This window comes from Rhinatrema bivittatum, chromosome 3 (genome assembly GCF_901001135.1).
Source record: "Rhinatrema bivittatum chromosome 3, aRhiBiv1.1, whole genome shotgun sequence".
Classification (NCBI taxonomy): domain Eukaryota; kingdom Metazoa; phylum Chordata; class Amphibia; order Gymnophiona; family Rhinatrematidae; genus Rhinatrema; species Rhinatrema bivittatum.
Window position 1 is genome coordinate 315,197,557 of NC_042617.1, and position 26,581 is coordinate 315,224,137.

A 26,581-nucleotide genomic window follows, 5' to 3' on the forward strand; every position below is an offset into this window, starting at 1 on the left:
TCGGCTGTCAAACTCGCTGACAGCCGCCACTCCTGTCCAAAAAGAGGCGCTAGGGACGCGCTAGTGTCCCTAGCGCCTCTTTTTACTGCGGGTCCTAATTTAAATAAATTTATTTACTGAATCGCACGCACAGGAGAGTGTTTGCCCGCTTTCCTGCTCTCCCGCGATTTTTACTGTATTGGCCTGAATATCAGTTATGTTCCCTAGTATTAGTGTCTTTGACGGCTTATTGTTTCTGTATTATTCTAACTATGGAAATTAAAGAGTAATTAGTAAGTCCTATTTCTTACCTGAGAAAGAACAGTTGACTTTACATTCACTCATTCTTTCGCTATTTCTGAACTGGGTTCTTCTTAAGTTTTCAGTCACTTGAGGGAAGTTATAGCCTTGCTGTAGTCTCTCTTCCTCTCACTCAGTGTTCTATCACTATATATCTTGTTCTAAGGGTTCTGATGGTATTTCCCACTTTCCATTAAAAATTGTTTCGGTGAAAGGGATTTTCTTTTAAGAACCATTTTTCCAGTCTTTTTGATTCAATGGCAGCTCATATATAACAATGGGTTCTTGTCTTCACCTCAGCCTACTGTCATTCAGTGTTCCATGTGCTGGAAAGTCATTCCAAATTATACACTTCACTGAATAAGCTGCCAAATATGCGGGCAGCATTCAATGTAAAGGCCTGAGGATATCGCTCTGCCACAGCACTTCTGCTCCCTTCAACATTAGCCTTCAGTCTCTAAATTCTATAACTGACTCTACCTTTCAAGGGGTGAGATATTACTGCTCTTAATGTTGCCATCTTGAGAAATTGTACCTGGGGCTACTTAATGAAAACCCTAAACATTCTCAAATAATTCCCTTTTGTAAGTGCCTTCATGGCTATTAGCATTAGGGAATTTTTGGTGTTCTTAATACCTCCCTCTCATACTTTTAATTTGTGCTGGGTCCCTACCCAGCACAAGTTAACTGATCCTAGTGATGCTGCCCCCATCCCATCACTCATTGCAGGGGAACCAATTGCTATGACACCATGGTTGGTTATAGCTTTGCTCTGCCATCCTGTTGCCATGGTGGTCCTAAATTTTTTAAGATGCTCATGGATGTTCCATTTAGTTTAGGGGTGTATGGGAGCTATCATTTTCCACATTTCTTAAACTTATATGGGAGCTATCATTTTCCACATTTCTTAAACTTACAGGGGTTTAAAATTGTTCGTTTGATGTTTTTCTGGGCAGTGAAAATATGTTTCTCATTCAATTAAATGCCTACATGAAATTTGCAAAAACCACTTCCCAGCTTATATCACTGAATTATTTTTTTCAAATTCCTTACTTCCTAATTCCTGAACAATGCCTGGGCAGGGATCCCAAGAATCCCCTTATGTGACCACCACTTGTTTTCCAAGGTTTTTCAGCCGGACATTTTTTATTGGGTGGCAATGGGGCAACTTCCATTATTTAAGTGAATTTCCTTGGCAGTGAGGTGGGGTTGGTCAGGTAATCAGGGGTTCCCTTACTTGACCATCATCTTTGTTTTATTCAATTTGTACTTAATTTTTAATAACATTGGTAGCCACCCCCTTGGACTCCATGGGTCCTCACTGACATTATCTACTAACATCTCACAGCTGTAGGACTTGAGCAGTGACAGTGATCGCCTTCACAGCTGTTTCTTCTTGACACTTCTTCATAGCCCAACACCGCTGCTCCTCTCACTGTCGGTCTGATATCATTTTGCCTGCTCCAGCCTTTTCTCTTCTGGGAACCACAGCGATCCTCCTCTCTGCCTCTCCTACCTTGCGGCCTGCCACTGGCTTGGCAGATGCCCATACTGCTTTATTTTTTCCAGGCCCTCCTCCACCACTGTCCTGGCGCCTCTCTTCTCAATCACGAATATATTTTCTGCTCACTGCTGGCTTCGGGATGATTATAGGAGGAGGAAGCTGCTGGTAGCAATCATTGCTGCCAGTCAGCTGTTTCCTCCCATGTGGCTTCCTCTCGGTGCTCCCCTCACATTGCAGATATGACTGGATCAACTTTGGAAGGGTCAGCCTTTGCAGTGGGCCAATGCCGCTTATCTCAAAACAGGCTCCTCCTTCAGTGCCTAGCATACACTGCTCAATATAAACTTTTTTAAAAATAAAAAATAAAGTTGCTCTGGTGCCTCTCCCCTTCATGGTCAACAGCTGCAATCTCGATCGAGGCTCTCTGCAGACATTCTGCTGCCCGGCCTCCTCTCTTTGCACACGGGCCCCTCTGCTTCAATCGCGGCTCTCTCTGTGACGTGATGGGTGATCTCAGGGAGGAGGGAAAGAAAAGCTTTGTCAGGGCTCAACACCGCTCTCCTGCTTCAGTCCTTCCCCTCAGAGGGAAGCCACCATATCCTGTTTCGGGCTCAGCCGCAGGAGGCCTGTCTACCTCCTTAGAACTTTCACAGGTTAAATCTCCCTCTGTCCTCTGTCAGCAGCAGCCCCTTCTTGTAGATTTATTGTAGGTCCAGCACCCCAGAGCCTCCTTGCACACTCTGGTCACCAGTGAACTCAGATAAATTATTTATTTTTTTTAATTATGGGTACCCTCTTAACATATGCAACCCTGGAGGTTCTGGATTTCAATTTCCTACCTAGAAGCCTAAATTTAGCCTCCAGAACCTTCCTCCTGCACTTTCCTATGTCATTGGTATCCACGTCTACAATGACAAACAGCTCATCCCCAGCACACTCTAATTTATAATTTAGGTGATGTGTGAGTTCTGTTATCTTTGCACCAGGCAATCAAGTTTCCAAGCCCATCAGCCACCCATCTATCTACATTCCTAAGGCCTGATTTTATAAACCCCCATGTGCAAAAAACAGGGGTTATGTGTGTTGCTGGGCCTTGCGCGCACAGCGGGCATCTTCAAAAGAGCCCAGACACATGTGTAACCCCTGTTACCCGCCAAAGTGCTGAGCCCAGTTAAAGGGGGTGGTCCGGGGGGCAGGAAGGGGGGGAGGGGGTGGAGCTGGATGCGTCCGGTACACGGCTCATTTGCCGCTGTACGGGGGAAGGGCATCTATTGGAGCAGTAAACAACAAAATAAAAACATCCACAGGTAGGAGAAAGGGTTGGGTGGGGAGGAGAGGGGAGGAGAGGAGAGGGGGAAAGGAAGTTAGTGCAGGGGGTATGAAACTGGGAAAGCCCACGATGCATTGCAGTGTGAATTTTCACAATTTTACCCCCCCTCCCCCTTGTGCATGCCATGCACACGTGTGCATGTGGATTATAAAATCTGGTGCACATGTGCGCGCAGCCCACCAATTTTATAACATGTGCACTGGCGCCCGCATGTTATAAAATCGGTGCATCCATGTGTGCATGCCGAGAAGAGTGTGCACATGGAAAAATCTACCCATTAATGATCAAGTCAACAACTACAATGGCAGTCCTATCTGTCCCTCCTGGCCAAATGCCCCTGGAGACACATCCTCACTTCATGATGATGATATTACCTGGAGGAAGGTTCTGACTACAAGATCATTTCCTGCCACACCAAGGTGGTAGTCTCCTTCCAGATGACCTTGCACAGGAGCTGCTAGACTGAAATTGTCTATGTCTCTGAAGGTCTCTTCTGTATACCTCTCTTTCTGCCTCAGCTCCTCTAAATCTGCCTCTCTGGCCTCCAGAGATCAGACTCCTTCTTTGAGATTCAGGACTTGTTGCACTGGGTGACACCATACAACCTTTCACCAATAGGTAGATAATTATACATGTTGCACTTTGTGCAAAACACAATAGACCCCATATCACTGTTGGACTTCTGATGCATCTTTATTTTTATTGCTGTGTTAAATCTCTTCTCTGCTCTGTTATGCTGACTGTGCTCTCTGCTCCTGTCTCTCCCTTCCTATCACCTGCAGTACTGCGCAGCTGATATAGGGACAGGAGGACAAGAGCAACATTTGGCCACCCCTGCACCACACCATCTGGTAGAACAATCAATTAATTTGTTCTACGAAAGATCAGAATATTCCTTCTGATGCTGAGATTCCCCCCAGAGCCTCTCCAATAGATGCACACTCCTGAACTGATCACTCCATGACTCAATCAATACTGCATTTTCTTATTAGAATATGGTTTCTTTCAACATAAGTTAAAAAGTAGAAAGTGTCTGAGACATTTACCTGGCAGGACAGTTCTGTATAGAAAGGCAAAGTGCTGTTTAAGCCACGGGTGATTGAAGTGGTTGATCCCAAAGTGCCTTTGCACAACAAACATGTACTGAAAGAGAGACCTGCTGGTGTAGCTGCCATAGGCCACTCCTTCATACAGGGTTCCATCAGTTACATCCCTCAGTATGACTAGAGACTTCTCCATGATTGTCAGAACTTGCTTAGTCCAAAAGTAAGCCTCCTGAAGATAACCTGAAAGACAAATAGCAAGGATCAACTAATTCAGAAATGGAACAACCTGACAAAGATATGCTAAATGCATGCAGAATGTATTTCTTTATATTTAGTTATTATTTTCATCTATATAACCTCCCCTCCAATCAGGATCTAGGTGAATTAATAACACACAGTAAAAAGTGCAATCCAGAAACATTAAAAACAATTAATTACACTAACAAAATAAAAACAAAACAATGCAATAATTAAAATCAAAAAAATAAAATTATGAAAATAAAATTAGCAACATAAAAAATACAAAGGAAAAATCTAGATCACCCAACATCTTAAGTTATTTAACAAAATGCTTTAGTAAATAAGTCTTACAAATTTTTAGAAAGCTTAGATAGACTCATTAATTCCAGAACCAATTGCTTCATAAAACTGTTGTTTATTCCTTCCAGGAACTTTATCTCTCTAGCATGTCCTAATGTTACATTTACCCAGTCAATACTGGGGTAATTGAAGTCTCCCATTATTACTGCATTACCAATTTGGTTAGCTTCCTAATTTCTCTTAGCATTTCACTGTCAGTCTCACCGACCTGGCCAGGTGGATGTTAATATACTCCTATCACTATACTCTTCCCTAACACACAAGGGATTTCTACCCATAACGATTCAATTGTGCACTTAGTCTCATGCAGGTCATTTATCCTGTTGCACTCTATGTCTCCCGGACATAAAGCACCACCCTGCCTCCCAGATGCTCCTCTCTGTCATTGCGATATAATTTCTACCCTGGTATAGCACTGTCCCCTTGGTTATCCTCCTTCCACATGTCTCTGAGATGCCAATTAAGTCTATGTAATCATTCACTGCTAAACACTCTAATTCTCCCATCTTACTTCTTTTAGCTCAGGTGAGTTTAATTATAGTCATTTGAATTACTTTTATTATTATTGGAACCTTACTGTTGGGATTCCCTAATTCTAATGCATCATTAGTGTCCTTTGAAGATACCTCCCTCCAAACCATGCGCTAATTTGTTTATTAGCTGCTTTACTGACTATTTAAAAAACAAACACTAACTTCTGTTTCTAAACACTATTTAAAAACAAACACACTAAATAATATACCCCAATAGTTTACTTCTCCTCAATACTTTTAAAAAATTTCCCAAGCAGAACTTATTGATTCCTTTCAGCCACCAGCAAGGTGATCCTCTCCTCTTAGTGCTCCCACTAGATTGTGGGTTACTGAGCTCTTCCCTTGCAATATATCTTGTGCTTCTAAGGTAAATTAGTACAAAACAATCCCTTTGGAGATTTACACTACACTTGTTCTCATTGACTCACTGCTGTCCTGATTAACAAATGTTGGTACCTAATCAAACCAAATCACACTACCTTAACACCTTTCCCAGGTGAGTAACTGAACTTTTCAACCTTTTTACTTAGGTATACATGGCTCCTAGCTTATTTTTAGCTTCTGATTACCTTTTTTTCTCTCTTTTTTTTTTCAACAAAGACACTAACTTGTTTATTAACTGCTTTAAAAACTATTTAAAAAACAAACTCTAATTTCTGTTTCTAAGCAGTAAAAGCAAACATACTAATTAATATGCCCCAATAGTTTACTTCTCCAATACTTTTAAAACATTTCCCAAGTAGAACTTACTGATTCCTTTCAGCCACCAGCAAGTAGATCTCCTCTCAGTGCTCCCACTAGCAGCAATATGATCACCTGGGTAGTAGTTGACCTTTTCTCTAAAATGACCCACTTCATGAGACTGCCTGGTCTCTCTACTGCCCTGGAGCTAGTTCAACTCTTCATCCAGCATATGTTCCAACTCCATGGGCTCCCCAAACACATAATCTCAGACCATGGTATCCAGTTCACTGTACGCTATTGGCAGTCCCTATGCAAGAAATTCAGCATTATATTGGACTTCACCACTGCCTATCACCCACAACTGAATGGTCAATCCGAACAAACCAATCAAACATTGAAAAACTTCTTATGGGCTTATGACAACACCTACCAAGATGACTGTGCAGCTCTGCTTCCACGGGTGGAGTTGTCCTATAACTCTTGTCCTTGCACTGCCACAGGTTCCTCACCTTTTCAAATTGTCTATGGTAGACAGCTATTACATCCGCTACCTCTTCCTTTAACAGTATCTTCACCAGTGGCTCAATTGTCGGTGCAAAACTCCAAAAGCTCTGATGTCATACTCAGCAGATGCTCCAGAAAGTGAGTCTAAAAGCCAAAAGGTTTACTGACCTTTATCAAATGCCCAAACCACAGTTTAAACCTGAGGAAAAGGTAGGGCTCAGTACATGCCATATCAGAATTCGAGTTCCATCCATGTGGCCTACTGCCCGGTACATTGGGACATTTATGGTTCTGCGACAACTTGGGCCAGTAACCTATCAACTCCAGTTATTTGCATCTTTGAGGATTCACATCTCTTTCCATGCCTTGCTTCTGAAACCCCTGGTACTTTCTTGGCCTTCTCTGATGATGCCACAGCCACAGGAGATTGCTTCAGAAAATGACACCACATACCAAATACCGCATGAGGGATGCTGTTCCGATGAGGGGCTCTCCCAAGGCGCATGTGTGCCTCAGCAGGATTTAAAGGGCTTGCAGTTGGAAATCCACTGCAGCACCCTCCAATGATGCCACCCATGCCTCTACATAAAAGGCAGCCCGGTCATGCACTGACACCTCAGCAACAGGTCAACTCTCTTGAGTAGCTAGATGCTCTATGTACCTGCCTCCAGCCTTGTTTCCTGTGAGTATTCTTGACTCCTGATTCCCAACTCATGGTTCCTGACTCCTAATTCCTAGTGTCTGGTTCCTGACTCCTGCTCCCTCCTCCCTGCTGTCTCCTCCTCTGGCTTGTCTCCTTGGCCTTGACCCCAGCTTGCTTTTTGGCTGTGTTTTCCTTCTGGACTGTCTCCTGGCTGACTTTGGACCTCTTTTGACCTCGCTTAACCTGTTGCCCACCCTGAGCTCAGTCTGTACTGACTACTCTTCTCGTCTGCTTCCTCTTTGGACACCATGACCTAAGTCCAGCTGGCCCCAGCACCCAAGGGCTCAACCTGCGGGGAATATGGGCTCGTATTGTTGAGACTGCACCTTGAGTACTGTGAACAACTCTGGTCACCATATCTCAAAAAAGATAGTGTTGCACTGGAGAAGGTACGGAGAAGGGTAACCAAAATGATAAAGGGAATGGAACAACTCCCCTATGAGGAAAGGCTAAAGATGTTAGGGCTGTTCAACTTGGAGAAGAGATAGCTGAGGGGGGACATGATAAAGGCCTTTAAAATCATGAGAGGTCTAGAATGGATAGATGTGAATCTTTCAGATAACAGAAGGACTAAGGGGCAATCCATGAATTTAGCAAGTAGTACATTTCAAACTAATTGCTCAACACACAATTAAGCTCTGGAATTTGTTGCCAGAGGATATGTTTGGTGCAGTTAGTGTAGATGGGTTTAAAAACAGTTTGGATAAGTTCTTGGAGTAGAAGTCCATTAACTGCTATTTATCAAGTTGACTTAGGGAATAGCCATTGCTAATCCTGGCATCAGTAGCATGGAATCTACTTAGTGTTTGGGTACTTGCCAGATACTTGGAGCCTGGATTGGCCTCTGTTGGAAACAGAATGCTGGGCTTGATGGACACTTGGTTTGAACCAGTTTGGCAATTTCTTTTAATTTCTTATGTTCTTAAGCTTTGGATAGCCCTCTGCACAAGCCAGCACCACCCACTGACAGTGAAGACCTGCAGGGATCCTTCTTGCAGGTATCAACCTCACCTCAGCTCAAAGATATACCGATGCAACAGTTTGCTGAGGCCATATACCTGGTGGATCTCTCAGGCCTCCAGTGCATACCGGGCCTGGCACACAAGCTTTGCAGCAGCAGTAATTTTTGTAAGTTTAGCGGGTTCCATGGAGTGCCTTAGTGCCTGTCTCGATGCTACCACAACCATGTCTACTCTCGCAACTTGACTGTCTCCATAGTTCAAACAGCCATGCCCATGGTGCTTTTTCCAGTATCCCCCAGTTTGCTGGGGATGCCAAGCACTGTCATAGATTTCTAAATCAGTGATTCATGCATTTCTCACTCCAGCCAGTGCAATTCTCCAGCAACAACATCAAAACCACCTTTATATTTTCTCTGCTAGATGGGAAGGTGCTGGCTTGAGCCTAAACCCTGTGGGAGTGTGGGGATGCATTACTTAAAGATCTCTCATAGTTCATCAAGGCATTCAAGCAGGTATTTGATGAACACGGTCATTTGGCTACCATCGGCTCCAACTTGTTGCATTTCTGGCAAGGTACTCGACCCCTGATAGATTATGCCATTGACTTCCATACCATGGATACTGAATTAAACTGGTGGGAGGACAGCCTTTACAGCATTTTTTTGGAAGGACTTTCCTCGCAGATCAAGGATGAACTGGCCGCACAAGAATTGCCCATGTCACTTGATGATCTCATTGACCTGGCTGGCAGGATCAACTGTCACCTCAAGCAATGGGTATGTGAGCTAAGACCCCCTCATAGGCAGGTGACACAGTTCACATACTTTAGGATGTAAAAAAGAAATAGATGCCTGACGTCCGTCAATTAAAATTTATTTCAAAGGAGACAATAAAACATCTATTTTTTTACTTCCTCGCTGCTTTTATAGATCGCCTACCTTTTTGTTTTTTGGACAGGTCACATCCTTTACATGCCCCTTGATCTCAGTACCAATGGCACCTGCGTCTCCCTCCTGGTCCATGGAGCCAATGCAGCTGAGACAGAGTCATCTCTCTCCATAAGAGAAACTCCTCCACTGTACTTTGGGCCTATGTTTCTATTGTGCAGGGAAAGGGAAACTTCTGGCATGTTGCCCCTTGAAGCAGGACAACTAACAAGCCTAGCAGTCAGTGGGGAGACAATCCTAGGCTACACCACCCCCGCTCCCCATCTTACATTCCCAATAGTGATAATCATGAGTTCATCACCCTCTCACTGGTAGATTCCGTTGCAAGTAGGAATTTCATAGCGGACCACCTGAAGCTGCTGACTGTTCCTCGGGAGAGACCTCTGATTATCTCCTCTATCTATGGGGAACCACTCCTTGGCCAAATCACCTCAGTGACAGCCTCGCTTTGTCTCTGCACCAGACTAGTTGTGGTGCAAACCCATACCTCTCCTTCGGGAAAGCCCTCCCGCTACTATGCGCTCTCTTCCCACTGGCGGCATCTCTGCATGCTGCACCGCGACACACAAATGAGCCCAGTGAGGCTCCTCCCCCCACACTGACATTTCTCAAGGGTCCTACGCCAGCACGGGAAAAATTGTTACAGGCTCAGCTACAGGCTTTCTTGTGCTGGTGCTTTTCATTTGGATTGCCTGTTTTCCCTGTGACTCAGATTGGCTTCTTGGATTGTTACTCGCTGCCTGCCTCTGACCCAGATTGCCTTCTTGGATTGTTTGCCTTGCTGCCTGCCCCTGACCCGGACTGCCTCTTGAATTGCGTCCTGACCACCTTGGCCAAACCTCGGAGCAATTCTATTCAAGGTAAGCTGTTATTCTATCACTGGGGTCCACATAACTACCGGTCAGTAACAGCTGAGGCCATGGACCCGGTAGACTTAACAGCTCTACGGGCTGTTCCCGGCCTCGCCACTTGGGTACAACAGCAGCAAGGAGTCTTGGATCAGGTCACAGGTGTATTGGAGAGATTGGCGGCTTGAATGGATGCTTTGGCTATAGCAGCTCCCCCATCACCTCAGATACCTCCTCTATCCACCATGGTCTTGCGTCTGCCACCTCCTCCCCTTTTCAATGGAGATCCAAAATTATGTCAGGGTTTCTTAAACCAATGTAAAATGCATTTTTCATTGCAAGCAACATTGTTTCCTTCAGATAAAATGAAGTTTACATTTATTATTTCACTCCTGGAAGGATCGGCCTTGGCATGGGCTTCTCCTCTGTGGGAATGTGATGAACCCCTGTTGAACAATCTGGATTAATTTCTCAAAGACTTTTGCTTAGTGTTTGATGAACCAGGGCGATCAGCTTCTGCAGTATCAGAGCTCCTCCAGATATGATGAGGAACGAGGTCAGTAGGAGAATACGCAGTTCAGTTTTGGACTCTTGCTACAGAACTTGCTTAGGGAGAGGAGAGTCTGACAGCCATTATTCGCCAGGGTCTCTTGGAATCCATAAAGGATGAATTCACCTGGATCTCCGTTTCCAAGTGTGGTCCCAGGAGAGGGCTACACTCCCATCACCCAGTTCACTTAGCACCTTCTTTCCAGCATCTTTTCTTCCCTCCTAAACCCCAAGAACTTCTGACCACCACCAAAGAACCCATGAGATTGATCGGTTCAGAATCTCACCAGAAGAACACCAGAGATGTCAGCAGAATCTGTGCCTTTACTGTGCAGGAGCCGGGCATTTTACTAAGACCTGTCCCTTGAAGGCAGGAAACTCCCAGACTTAGGTTTGGTGGGAGAGGCCTCCCTGGGTCGTGTGACCTCTTCTCCCCAGATACCAATTCCGGTAATGCTTTCCTTGACCCAGACTTCCCTTCAACTGCTGGCCTTCTTGGATACAGGAGCAGCTGGGAATTTCATTAAAGAGCGATTGGTTCAACTTTACCACATTTCCTCAGAGCCTCTTAAGGTGCCCCTTATCATTTCATCAGTATCTGGACAACCCTTGGCAGACAGGATCTCGCATATCACCAGACCAATTACCATGACCACAGGGGTCCTGCATCACAAGACTATTCGTCTTTTACGTTCTACCCTCTTCAGTGAATCAGATCATCCTCGGTCTCCCTTGGTTGAGATTACACCAACCTAAATTAGACTGGGAAACTTTACAATTAGCTGCTTGGAGTTCCAAGTGTCACCATGACATGGAACTGTTAAACCTCCCTTATGTAATTTCCCCCTCATTGAACTCACTCTTCCTGCTCTACCACATCAATACTCTTGATTTCTCTGATGGCTTCAGCAAACAGAAAGCTGAGACACTGCCTCCTTATCGTGATTATGATTGTGGGATTGGGCTGCTTCCAGAAAAAAATCCCCCTCGAGGAAGAGTCTATGCACTCTCAGAGCCAGAGACGGAGGCCATGAACCTCTATATCCAAGGGAACTTTGCCCAAGGCTTTATCAGGCCATCATCCTCCCTGGCAGGAGCCGGGTTCTTTGTCAAGAAAAAAGATGGCTCGCTATGATCTTGTGTCGATTATCGAGGCCTGAATGCCATCATACAAAAAAAAACGATATCCTATTCCCCTCATCACGGAATTATTTGACCAACTCAAGAGAGCACAGATTTTCACAAAATCGCATCTTCGGGGAGCCTATAACCCAGTGTGAATTTGAGAGGGGGATGAGTGGAAAACAGCTTTCAGTACTCGCGATGGACATTATAAATAACTTGTTATGCCTTTTAGTCTATGTAATGGACCAGCAGTGTTTCAAGCCATGGTCAACGATATGTTCTATGATCTCCTTTATTCACACATCATGATTTATTTGGATGATATCCTCATTTTTTCTAAATCCATAGACCAACATGTTACCCATGTGCGACAAGTCCTCCAGCACCTCCGTGAAAATAAGCTCTTTGCCAAGACAGAGAAGTACATGTTTCACAAGAAGGAATTACCCTTTCTAGGCTACATCATTTCCCAAACCGGACTGCAGGTGGACTCAGAAAAACTTAGGGAAATCCTAGACTGGCCTAAACCTGTAGGTCTTAAAGCCTTACAACGGTTCTTAGGATTTTCTAATTATTATCGACAATTCATTCCTGCCTGTTCAACTTTGGTTGCCCCTCTCACAGCTATGACCAAAAAGGGGGCCCCAGAAGCCATCAAAGCCTTCCAATGATTAAAAGAGGAATTTACTAAAGACCCCTGTTTACAATGTCCAGATTCCACTAAGCCTTTCTTTCTTGAAGTGGATGCCTCCACGTTAGGGTTAGGGGCTATCCTCCTACAACCATCTAAAAAGGGGAATCTGATCACCTGTGCCTATTTTTCCAAAATATTTTCTGCAACAGAAAAGAACTACGCCATCGGGGATAGAGAACTTCTAGCTATTAAGCTAGCATTGGAGAAATGGCGACACTTGTTGGAAGAGGCAAAACACATCATCACTATCTACACTAACCACAAACATTTGGCATATTTATCACATGCTCAATGTCTGAATCCATGGCAAGCCCGTTGGGCCCTATTCTTTAGTCACTTTAATTATAAGCTACTCTTACGTCAAGAATCAGTGAGCTGATTCTTTATCAAGAAGTTTTCTTCCAGATGACATTCCAGAACCACCTTGACACATAATTGACCCTGCCAGGATTATGATCACTGCTACACTTACGATTCCTATAGGGAAAACAGTAGTTCCCAAATGCTTGAGGGAGAGAGTCCTACGGTGGGCCCATGAATCCCACATGGTGGGCAATCAGGGTCTCCAGTGCACCTGGCTTTAGTGCTCATAGGGCATTTAAAAATTCACCTTTATTAGCTTTCACCAATTCCTTTGGCAATGAATTCCAGAGCTTGACTAGTTTAGTAAAAATAATATTTTCTCTTACTAGTTTTAAATGTATCACCTAGCAACTTCATTGTGTGTCCCCTGATCTTTGTACTGTTCGAAAGAGTAAACAACTGATTAAAGTTTACCCATTTTTATTATTATTATTTATTAAAATTTGATATACCACCTGTAAATCATGTTAGCCAAGTGGGGATATAATAAAAAAAATAGATACATTAAAAATAAAAAATTAACAATAACAATAAAACATAATCTAATAATAAAACACAACTAAAAAATAAAAATAAAAGTTACGTTTAAATAATTAAAATTAATATGCAAAGACTAAACAGTCAAACAAAACTGGCAGCTGGAGTCATTATGGGGTAGATATAAAAAAACTACGTGCATGTCCATGTGGGCGCACTACCCAGAGTGCCCACATGAACACACGATATTATTACATGTGCACGCCAGTGCACGCTTGTTATAAAATCAGGGACAGTGTGTGCAAGAGGGGGCACAGTTTAGCAAAATTCACTTGGCGACACATCATTGGCCTTCCCCAGTTCCCTCCCAGTCTGCTCCAATATAGGAGAGGGCTGGGAGGGAACTTCCCTACCCCTACCTTAACATTCCTTCCCCTTCCCCTCATCTACCCACCCACTATCCCTATCCTAGGTACCCCTTTTTTTTTTTTAATTTACATTTTGCTCCTCCAAAGGAGCAGTAGCAAGTTGTGCGCGCCGACACCCTGCCGGCATGCGATCCTCCGGCACAGCAGCAAATGGTCGCTGTACTGGCAGCTTCCAGCCCTGCCCCACCCCCCAGACAGCCCCTCCCTGCCCCCCAGAGCGCCTCTTTTCTGAGGCCCAGCTCTTGTGTGTGTAACAGGGGTTATACACATGGCCGGGCCCCTTTTAAAATGCACGCGGCGTGTGCAAGGCCCGGCCACGCGCATAACTCAAGTTTTTTAGACAGGCGGGCCATTTAAAATTGGGCAGTATGAGATGTTATCAAATGCCTCAGTAAAAAAAACAGGCTTTTACTACCTTTTTTGAATTTGGCATAGTTTGCTTCTGAACAAATAACAAATGGTAATGCATTCCACCTGGTAACTAAAGGAGAAATCCCTAGTTGACTGAATGTGTATTATAGAAGACAGAGGAAGAGATAATAAACCCTTCTGAGAAGAACGGCATGAGAGTATAGTTGTGTAAGGAATTAGAGGTCTGGCAAGGTATAAAAGGAGACCAGTATGTAATGCTGGCAAAATAAGACAAAAAATTTTAAATTGTAGGCGGTAATTGATCAGAAACCAGTGTAGTTGTGACAAAATAGGAGTAATATGATTAAATTTCTTAAGACTATAAATTAGTCTAGCTGATGTATTCTGAAGCAATTGTAATTTTCTCAATTGATAATTTGGTAAACCTAACAATAAAGAATTACAGTAATCAATTTTTGATGTAATAAATGCATGAACTAGAGTCTTCAAGTTATGATGCTCCAGGAAAGGGCATAAACAGCGGATATTTCTAAGATAAAAAAAAATGCCTGTTGCACTAGAGAAGAAATTTGATGGACCACAGTATGAACTATGGAGTAGATGAGTGGTTACATGGAGGTAGCAAGATATTTGTAATATTTTGCTGTACTTTATGCTTGTTTTATTGTTTTTAATAATGTCCATGGCTTTGAAAATTTTATCATAAAACTTGGGAGGCAATTAATACATTTTCATAAATAAATAAAATAAACTTAGTGAGTTGGGGATCAAGAATAATTCCTACAGTAGTCCCAGTATTTTTCAAAGGAATAATAATTCCTGCCATAATAGGAGTCAATGAAGGGAGGGAAGATCTGAAACTGAACAACAGTGTGCCTGATTTTGTTGGATTTACATGTAGTTGATGGTCAAATAGCCAAGAAACAATCTGGTCCAGACAAGAATTAAGAACAGTAAAATCAAAATTAGGGTGAGTCATTACAAATATAGGCATAGATTAATCAAATCATGGTAAATAAATTTGAAATATAGTGCGATCATGGACTGTGATAAAAAGATGGGCATGGTTAGGGAAATTAAGCACCAAATTTTATAACATGCGCACGGGCGTAGATTTGTTTGCGCAACCCGGTGCAAACAATACACCTGATTTTATAACATGCGTGCGCAGCCGCGCGCATGTTATAAAAATCAAGGTCGGCGTACGCAAGGGGGTGCACAATTGTGCAACTTGTGCGCGCCGAGCAGCCTTCCTCCGTTCCCTCTGAGGCTGCTCCGAAATCGGACCGGCCTCTGAGGGAACTTTCCTTCTGCCCCTCCGCACCTTCCCTTCCCTTCCCCTATCTAACCCGCCCCCCAGCCCTAACTAAACCCCCCCCTGACCTTTGTTGGAGAAGTTATGCCTGCCTCCGGGCAGGCGTAACTAGCACGTGCAGGCTCTCCATCCCCGGCCCAGTGGCTGTTCTGAAGGTCTTGATCCTGCCCCCGGAACATCCCCGGGCTGGCGCTCCGCCCACGGCCCTGCCCCCAGAATGCCCATTTTTTTCAAGCCCCGGGACTTACGCGCGTCCCGAGGCGCGCACAGGGGGAGGCAGGGGTAGGTTTTCGGGGGTTGCGCATGTATCTTACGCGCGCAACCCTTTGAAAATATACCCCTAAGGTTTTACTGCACTGCGTATGTAAATATCATATCACGTGACACACTATAAGGTTGTGTGACAGTTTAGGTTTCACATATCCTTTTAAATGTCACATGCTATCTTCTTTGTTTATATATATATATATATATATATATATATATATATATACATATATATATATGGCTTCCTACAGCTGCCTCTTTGATGGTGTTTCAGGCATTAGAGACGATAGGAGCTGAGTTGATTAGTGGGAGTTTAGGAGATTTTTCAATGATTACCTGAGTGAGTTGTCATATTTAGTCTTATGATCTGTTATCATTAACCTTCATCTGGAAGTGTTTGTGTGTTTGTCTAATTTATCTATCTGTCCCTTTGTGTGGAAGAGTGGTCGTGGAGTGGAGAAGAGTGGAGGAGTGTTGAATGGTGGAGTAGAAGAGTGGAGAAGTGGAGGAGTGTTGAGGAGAGGAAGAATGAAGAGTACTGGAGTGTTGAGGAGTGGTGGGGTGTTGAGGCATGGTTGAGGAGTGGTGAGGAGTGGAGGAATACTATGGTGATAGTGGTGAGGAGAGGATGGATTGTGGTAGGCATGGGAAGAGAGAAGAAAAGGAGGGAGAGGAGGAGGGAGGACAGGAGGGAAGAGGGCAGGAGGAGTTGGAGTAAAAGGAGGAAAGTGGTAGGAGGAGGAGGGAGAGGAAGGGTATAGACAGTTGAGTGTGGAGCAAGGAGGACAGCGGGGTAGGGCAAGAGAGAGAGGACAGAGAGGTGGGGAGTTGTCAGGACAGGTGCAGGAGGGGGCAGAAGCAGCGAGGGGATCAATTAGAAGGAGTGAGAGTAAAAGTGAAAGTGAGGATAGTGACATCTCTCCAGAAATGGAAATAGCAATCCAATCCTCCAGCAGCCAGGCAGAAGCTCAGCCACATCTACATGCCCTCAAGTTCAGCATGGAGGACAACGAGCAGCTCCGTGCCAGTGTCCTGGAATAATACTACCAGCTAGGGATGTGAATCATTTTTTGACAATTTAAAAAATCGTCCGATATTTTTTAAATCGTCAAAAATTGTTAGAGTGTGTGATACAATAGCAATTCCCCCGATTTATCGTGAAAAGTCAAAAATCGGGGATTTGGGGGGAGGGCGGGAAAACAGGCACACCAAAATAGCCCCTAAACCCACCCCTCCCCTTTAAAACTAAACCCTTACCTTCCCCCACCCTCCCGAACCCCCCCAAAACTTTTTACGAGTTCCTGGTGGTCCAGTGGAAGCCCCGGGACCGATCTCCCGCTCTTGGGCCATCGGTGCCATTTTGATGCCACTAATAAAAATGGCGCCGATGGCCCGATAAAAAAACACCGACCCTTTAAAAATTGACTCCTTAGCTTCCCCCACCCTCCCAAAAACGTTTTTAAATTACCTGGTGGTCCAGTGGGGGCGCAGGGTGCGATCTCCTGCTCTCAGGCCATCGACTGCCACTAATAAAAATGGCGCCGATGGCCCTTTACCCTTACCATGTGACAGGGTATCCGTGCCATTGGCCGGCCCCTGTCACATGGTAGGAGCACTGGATGGCGCCAGTGCTCCTACCATGTGACAGGGGCCGGCCAATGGCACGGATACCCTGTCACATGGTAAGGGCAAAGGACCATCGATGCCATTTTTATTAGCGCAGTCGATGGCCTGAAAGCGGGAGATCACTCCCCGTGCTCCCACTGGACCACCAGGTAATTTTAAAACGTTTTTTTTTTGGGGGGGGGGGTCGGGAGGGTGGGGGAAGCTAAGGGGTCGGTTTTTAAGGGTCGGGAAGGGCTTTTTGTTTATTGGATCGAGCGCAGCCGATAAACAAAAACCCAATCGGGCCGGACGATAAAAATTTTAAGATTTGAATCGGAACCGGAACCGATCAGATTCCGGTTCCGATTCACATCTCTACTACCAGCAACCAGGCTGGGAGTACCTCTAGGGCTTCCAAGGGCCAGATATGGAATACAATCACACAGGAAGTAATCCAAAAAGCAAAAAAGGAGCACTGCTGCACGCAAGCACACAAATCAACCAAGAGAATGTGCAGAATAAATTCAATGTCCACACATAATTCAGAAAGAGAGTGTATTCATTCAAAACGGCAACTCCACATTGTTATTATGTCGGGGTTAGATTCAAAGCGGGTCCCCCAACACGGACCCGTGTTTCGCTGCGAGGCTGCTTCAGGAGGGACAAACAATTCTTTAGTTATTCTAAAATGTAAGACAAGAATTACATTAAAAACCAACAAAGTGAAGGGGGTGGTCAACAAAGAGAATGGTGACAGCATTTTTAGGATTGTGGAAATATTTTAAAAACACATGGCGTCATTATAAGTACACAGAAATATGAAACCCAATATCTACAACATGAAACTAAATCCAGTGAATCAATACATGCTGTGTATAGATGAGGATTGAGTGTACCTTCATACGATGCGAACCTGCTGGGTTCTGCTATCGTGTCTATGAGCCTTAAACTGGCTTCTAATCATTAGGTACCTCAATGTGGTGATTAAGTTGTGTTATTGTCCACGGGTATGCATTCTTTTTGAACCTATTAACTTGAAATGTTGTGCCAAAACAATGGCCTCAGACGCCACTTATCTTATGTTTGCTCAGTCAGTCTCGTGCCGCCTTGACTTGTCGTCAAGTCCACAATATTGAAATAGCCGCTTCAGCAAGTATGTATCTTTCCAGACTCATAGTGACAGAATTAAGTGACATAAAAATGTCAATAATATAAGGATGAAAGTAATGATGTGTTTTTTATGTTGTGTAGACTTCCACAGTGTACTAGCAGTCTCTTTCCATAAAGTACTGCCCTTGAAGAAGGAGCTCTGCTCCGAAACACCCCGGTGTCAATAGGCGGCACGAGACTGACTGAGCAAACATAAGATAAGTGGCGTCTGAGGCCATTGTTTTGGCACAACATTTCAAGTTAATAGGTTCAAAAAGAATGCATACCCGTGGACAATAACACAACTTAATCACCACATTGAGGTACCTAATGATTAGAAGCCAGTTTAAGGCTCACAGACACGATAGCAGAACCCAGCAGGTTCGCATCGTATGAAGGTACACTCAATCCTCATCTATACACAGCATGTATTGATTCACTGTCATTATAAGTACAACATTCACATGAAACTAGTGGCAGATTAACTTCAAAATTTTTTACGTGAAAAATCAGCAGAGGGTACTATACATGACACTTTCAAGTATCCTCTCCGTTTTACCTTTCACAGAGGCAGAAACCTCCAAGATCTATTGGTTCATTCTGAATTAGGCCCGTTAGTCAATTCCCCTTCTGTTTACAATGGACACAGTCCCTGTGAAGGATGTTCAGTTTGTCCTCTATCATTATCCCTGACTTTTTTTTACCCAAACTCAGTCTAAAAAAAATACACGTTAAACTTTAATTCAAACTGTTTAACATCTGGTGTCATTTACATCATTCTCTACCCGTGTCAAAAGATCTATGTTGACAAAACCACAAGACCCATAAAGACTAGGATAATTGAGCATAGATCCAGTCTCCTCAATCTCTGAGATAATGCACCTCTAGTCCCCCATTGGGTTGATCAATCACATAATACCTCCGATCTTGTGTGATTGATGTAATTTGAATTTCTCCCCCACCATGTGGGGGTGATTTTTCTGAAATCCTTATCCACATAGAACAAAAGTGGATTTAGAACCTGAACAGTTTAACACCATATGGACTAAACAAAGAAATTGAATGGCGCTATTTCACCTAATTTGTTTCATTCTTATCGCTTCAGTTCTCTTTTATGCTCTGAATACATTTCTTGATTTGACTGTTTATTGATCTTTTGCGCTAAACATGCTGAGCTTATACAGGTGTATTTTACATGCCTAGCAGCATTCTGTTAATTACACCTAACATCAATTTATTTTTATGTATGTTTTATAATTTGAAATTGTCCTTTCCACAACCTATACTTTGTATGGCGCTGTCCGGCTGAGTTTACTTTCAAGTCCTCCTTTCGCTTTCACTTTGTTTTTTCATCGCTGTCTTAGTGTCCTTTCACGTCTGATCTTTTGAATCCTCTTCTGATTGGTTGTTGAACTTTTCGCGCCAAAAATGCTGAAGTTAAATGGTCACAAGATACATGGCAGCGTTGCACTCCCAGTAACGCTGAATGCTGAATTGTACACAGGTATACTTTAAAATATTTCCACAATTATTATTTTGAAAAATGCCATCTTCATTTTCTGCTTTTCTGCTTGCATGTTTTTTCGCCTTAAAATTGTTCCCCTAACGTAATCTTCCTCCAGGTTTTCCTTTCGTTTTCATTTTGCTGTTGTATTTTGCTATGTTAGTTTTTCTATGTCCGATCGATAGTACCCTCTGATTGTTTGCTGATTTTTCACGTAAAAAAGTTTGAAGGTAATCTGCCACTAGTTTCATGTGAATGTTGTACTTATAATGATGCCGTATGTTTTTTAGGGATGTGCATTCGTTTTAAACGAATGCGCAATCCGCAACGTATAGGTCCCTATTCGTTGCATTCGTGGGACCACGAAACGTATGGCGAACCCCCATGAATGCAACATATCATTAATGAATAAAACCCCCACCCTCCTGCCCCCCCCCCCCCAAAGACTTGCCAAAAGTCCCTGGTGGTCCAGCGGAGGTCCAGGAGCGATCTCCTGCACTCGGGTCGTCGGCTGCCGGTATTCAAAATGGCGCCAATAGCCTTTGTCCTTACTATGTCACAGGGGCTACCGGTGCCATTGGTCAGCCCCTGTCACATGGTAGGAGCAATGGACGGCCGGCACCATCTTGTATGAATTTTTACCCACCAGTGAGAAGTTGTTCCTGTCCATCCAATGCAAAGAGCTCCTGTCTCTTAGAGAACGAGTCCGATCTCTGGAGGCTAGAGAGGAAGACCTGGAGGAGCTGAGGCAGACAGAGAGGTATATAGATGAGACCATCAGGGACATAGTAGCCAAATCCCAACTTCATACTGGCAGCCCTGGTGCTGTCTTGGAGGAAAAAGGTCTCATGATCGTACAGCATTAACCTGGTGCAGCAGGAAAGGATCCTGTACAAGGATCTGCTCTCCAGGTGGTGCATTGTCCTCTCACACTGAGGCTGTGTCTGCAAGGGCTACTGCCAAGGAGGGAAGGGTTAGGTCAGCCGTCAGAGTTGGTGATTCGATTATTAGGAATGTAGACAGCTGGCTGGCTGGTGGGCATGAGGATCGCCTGGTAACATGCCTACCTGGTGCAAAGGTGGCGGACCTCATGTGTCACCTAGACCTATCTAGGTTAGACAGTGCTGGGGAGGAGCCGACTGTCATGGTACATGAGGGCACTAACAACATAGGAAAATGTGGGAGGGAGGTTCTGGAAGCCAAATTTAGGCTTCCAGGGTAGCATTCTCTGAAATGCTCCCTGTTCCACGTGCAGGGACCCAGAGGTAGGCAGAGCAATGGAGTCTCAATGCATGGATGAAACGATGTAAGGAACTGGGGAACCTTTTGAGGAAGGGGGGATTTTTTTCCGAAGGGATGGGCTCCACCTTAACCAGGTGGAACCAGACTGCTGGCGCTAACCTTTAAAAAGGAGATAGAGCAGCTTTAAAACTAGAACAAAGGGGAAAGCAGTCAGTCGCTCAGCAGTGCATGGTTCAGAGGGAGGTATCTTCAAAGGATACTAATGAACCATTAGAGTTAGGGCATCCCAACAGTAAGGTTCCATTAATAAGAAAAGTATTCCAAGTGCCTGTAACTAAAAACTCAACTGAGCTAAAATATGCTAATGTATCTCTATCAATTAAAATCAGAATGAAAATACAAACAGAAAACAAATTTTGAAATGTTTGTTACTAATGCCAGAAGTCTAAGAAGTAAGATGGGAGAATTAGAATGTATAGCAGTAAATGGAATAGATTTAATTGGCATCTTAGAGACATGGTGGAAGGAAGATGACCAAAGGGACAGTGCTATACCGGGGTACAAATTATATCGCAATGATAGAGAGGAGCATATGGGAAGTGGTGTGACACTTTATGTCCGGGATGGCATAGAGTGCAACAGGATAAACGTCCTGCATGAGACTAAATGCACAATCAAATATTTATGGGTAGAAATCCTTTGTGTGTTGGGGAACAGTATAGTTATAGGAGTATACTACTGTCCACCTGGCCAAGATGGTGAGACAGTGAAATGCTAAGAGAAATTAGGGAAGCTAACCAAATTGGTAGTGCAGTAATAATGGGAAATTTCAATTACCCCAATATTGATTGGGTAAATGTATCATCGGGACATGCTAGAGCAGTGGTTCTCAACCTTTTCTTGGTTGGGACACAACTGACAGATGTTCTCACATGCGTGACACACTGTTCATTACAATATTACCTTAATTGTTAAGAATGACACACAGAAAAATAAGAGTACTCTCTCTGAACATAATTATATAATAGTAAATCTCCCTTACCAGAACAGCATCAACTTCCAGCATTCAAACAGTAACCACCTTACCTAAGAAAAGGCAACACTGAAAATATTACACTGGGCCTTACAACTCTAATACTTCTGTTAGGAAAATGGAACAAGCCAGGCTGCTATAGAGCCCTATCCAGAAACTACATGCAGCAGAATACCTCACCTCAGTCATATGTGCAGACCCTCACCTAACAGAATAAAGAGACCATAAATCATAAACAGAAATATGCAGTAAAAAACTAAACTGGAAACTGCAACAAGCCAGAGTCTGTATGCAGTGCAACAAAGGAAAAATAGAAATCACAAGTCCTCACAAAATAAACCAAAAAATATAAAATCAATAGCAGTAAAGCCATACTAATAAAAAGAACAGATTATTTCAAAACAGCTGATGAATGGAATATCCAATAATTAAAAACTCATATCAAAAATTTCTAGACACCAATAAAATATTTCAGAATAGCAGACAGAAAGACCCAATAATTAAAAATAAGGATTAAAAGATGCCCTGTTCTCCATACCTGAAAATGCTTGATTTCCAGGTACCCTGAGATTGTTGTGAAATGGGAGGAGGAGGGGGTTGTTTGTAAATTTCTCTTTCCTCTCAGTCACACACATACTCTCTCTCTCACTTTCATAGACTATCAATCATACAATTTCACACATGCTCTCTCTCTCTTATACACACAGGCTCTTAATCATACATACATATGTTCTCACACAAACAGGCTCTCAATCACACACAGGTTCTTAATCACACACTTACATACATGCTGTCACACACACACACACGCAATCTCAAACATTTATGCTCGCTTACTCACTTGCTCTCCCCACCAAACTAATGACAGCAACAGCCTCCTCCTCTTCCAGCCCTCACAACTTCGAGAAAGCAGTCCCATCAGCTGCGGAGACTGACGTAGCTCCTCGTTTTGCTACGGGCCGATGCTGCTCTTCTTTGGGACGGCGCTGCAGAGGCTTTACCTAACAGGATCTCTTCTTCCCGCGCTCGCAACGCTGCACTCCACTTCCTCTTCCAGGCCGCGGCGGCGGGAAGAAGCAACCATACTTGTGCTACTGACTCCAGCTCTCTTGCTGCGTTCTGCCCAGGTGATAAAGCCCAGGCGGAGGAAAAGTTCCATTTCGCTGGAACAGGAGCAACTGGGCCAGTGGGAGACTGGGAAGTGTGGTGACACACCTGAATGTGCTTGGTGACACACTGATGTGTCGCAACACACCGGTTGAGAACCGCTGTGCTAGAGAGTTAAAATTCCTGGATGGAATAAATGACAATTTTATGGGGCAATTAGTTCAACGAGAGAGGGAGTAATTTTAGATTTAATTCTCAGTGGAGCACAGGATTTGGTGAGAGAGGTAAAGGTGGTGGGGCCGCTTGGCAATAGTGATCATAATATAATCAAATTTGAATTAATGACTGGAAGGGGGACAGTAAGCAAACCACTTCTCTAGTGCTAAAGTTTCAAAAGGGAAACTTTGATAAAATGAGAAAAATAGTTAGAGAATAACTGAAAGGAGCAGTTACAAAGGTAAAAAGTGTGCAATAGGTGTGGACATTGTTAAAAAATATACTAGAAGCACAGTCCAGATGTATTCCACAAGCAGATTGTGATAAACTGCAGGAAGACCTTGTGGGACTGGAAAATTGGGCATCCAAATGGCAGATGAAATTTAATGTGGATAAGTGTAAGGTGATGCATATAGGGAAAAATAACCCATGCTATAGTTACACAATGTTAGGTTCCATATTAGGTGCTACCACCCAAGAAAGAAATCTAGGCGTCATAGTGGATAACACATTGAAATCGTCGGTTCAGTGTGCTGTGGCAGTCAAAAAAGCAAACAGAATGTTGGGAATTATTAGAAAGGGAATGGTGAATAAAACTGAAAATGTCATAATGCCTCTGTATCGCTCCATGGTGAGACCGCACCTTGAATACTGTGTGAGTGGAGCACAGGACTTGGTGAGAGAGGTAACGGTGGTGGGGCCGCTTGGCAATAGTGATCATAATATGATCAAATTTGATTTAATGACTGGAAAAGGAACAGTGTGCAAATCCAAGGCTCTCGTGCTAAACTTTCAAAAGGGAAACTTTGATAAAATGAGAAAAATTGTTACAAAAAAACTGAAAGGAGCAGCTACAAAAGTAAAAAATGTCCAAGAGGCGTGGTCATTGTTAAAAAATACCATTCTAGAAGCACAGTCCAGATGTATTCCACACATTAAGAAAGGTGGAAAGAAGGTAAAACGATTACCGGCATGGTTAAAAGGGGAGGTGAAAGAAGCTATTTTAGCCAAAAGATCTTCATTCAAAAATTGGAAGAAGGATCCAACAGAAGAAAATAGGATAAAGCATAAACATTGGCAAGTTAAATGTAAGACATTGATAAGACAGGCTAAGAGAGAATTTGAAAAGAAGTTGGCTGTAGAGGCAAAAACTCACAGTAAAAACTTTTTTAAATATATCCGAAGCAGAAAGCCTGTGAGGGAGTCAGTTGGACCGTTAGATGATCGAGGGGTTAAAGGGGCACTTAGAGAAGATAAGGCCATCGCGGAAAGATTAAATGATTTCTTTGCTTCGGTGTTTACTGAAGAGGATGTTGGGGAGGTACCCGTAATGGAGAAGGTTTTCATGGGTAATGATTCAGATGGACTGAATCAAATCACGGTGAACCTAGAAGATGTGGTAGGCCTGATTGACAAACTGAAGAGTAGTAAATCACCTGGACCGGATGGTATACACCCCAGAGTTCTGAAGGAACTAAAAAATGAAATTTCAGACCTATTAGTAAAAATTTGTAACTTATCATTAAAATCATCCATTGTACCTGAAGACTGGAGGATAGCAAATGTAACCCCAATATTTAAAAAGGGCTCCAGGGGCGATCCGGGAAACTACAGACCGGTTAGCCTGACTTCAGTGCCAGGAAAAATAGTGGAAAGTGTTCTAAACATCAAAATCACAGAACATATAGAAAGACATGGTTTAATGGAGCAAAGTCAGCATGGCTTTACCCAGGGCAAGTCTTGCCTCACAAATCTGCTTCACTTTTTTGAAGGAGTTAATAAACATGTGGATAAAGGTGAACCGGTAGATATAATATACTTGGATTTTCAGAAGGCGTTGACAAAGTTCCTCATGAGAGGCTTCTAGGAAAAGTAAAAAGTCATGGGATAGGTGGCGATGTCCTTTCGTGGATTGCAAACTGGCTAAAAGACAGGAAACAGAGAGTAGGATTAAATGGGCAATTTTCTCAGTGGAAGGGAGTGGACAGTGGAGTGCCTCAGGGATCTGTATTGGGACCCTTACTGTTCAATATATTTATAAATGATCTGGAAAGAAATACGATGAGTGAGATAATCAAATTTGCAGATGACACAAAACTGTTCAGAGTAGTTAAATCACAAGCAGATTGTGATAAATTGCAGGAAGACCTTGTGAGACTGGAAAATTGGGCATCCAAATGGCAGATGAAATTTAATGTGGATAAGTGCAAGGTGATGCATATAGGGAAAAATAACCCATGCTATAATTACACGATGTTGGGTTCCATATTAGGTGCTACAACCCAAGAAAGAGATCTAGGTGTCATAGTGGATAACACATTGAAATCGTCGGTTCAGTGTGCTGCGGCAGTCAAAAAAGCAAACAGAATGTTGGGAATTATTAGAAAAGGAATGATGAATAAAACGGAAAATGTCATAATGCCTCTGTATCGCTCCATGGTGAGACCGCACCTTGAATACTGTGTACAATTCTGGTCGCCGCATCTCAAAAAAGATATAATTGCGATGGAGAAGGTACAGAGAAGGGCTACCAAAATGATAAGGGGACTGGAACAACTCCGTATGAGGAAAGACTAAAGAGGTTAGGACTTTTCAGCTTGGAGAAGAGACGGCTGAGGGGGGATATGATAGAGGTGTTTAAAATCATGAGAGGTCTAGAACGGGTAGATGTGAATCGGTTATTTACTCTTTCGGATAGTAGAAAGACTAGGGGACACTCCATGAAGTTAGCATGGGGCACATTTAAAACTAATCGGAGAAAGTTCTTTTTTACTCAACGCACAATTAAACTCTGGAATTTGTTGCCAGAGAATGTGGTTCGTGCAGTTAGTATAGCTGTGTTTAAAAAAGGATTGGATAAGTTCTTGGAGGAGAAGTCCATTACCTGCTATTAAGTTCACTTAGAGAATAGCCACTGCCATTAGCAATGGTTACATGGAATAGACTTAGTTTTTGGGTACTTGCCAGGTTCTTATGGCCTGGATTGGCCACTGTTGGAAACAGGATGCTGGGCTTGATGGTCCCTTGGTCTGACCCAGTATGGCATTTTCTTATGTTCTTATGTACAATTCTGGTCGCATCTCAAAAAAGATATAATTGCGATGGAGAAAGTACAGAGAAGAGCGTCCAAAATGATAAGGGGAATGGAACAGCTCCCCTATGAGGAAAGACTAAAGAGGTTAGGACTTTTCAGCT

General features: G+C 43.4%; 1 protein-coding gene across 1 annotated transcript in view; it reads right to left on the reverse strand.

Annotated features, from left to right (window-relative positions):
• LOC115087719 (dermatan-sulfate epimerase-like) overlaps positions 1-26,581 on the reverse strand; it is a 105,675-nt gene that overhangs the window by 35,099 nt on the left and 43,995 nt on the right. Inside the window, 1 exon segment of the mRNA XM_029595229.1 lies at positions 4,160-4,385. Coding sequence (XP_029451089.1) covers positions 4,160-4,385 — 226 coding nt within the window.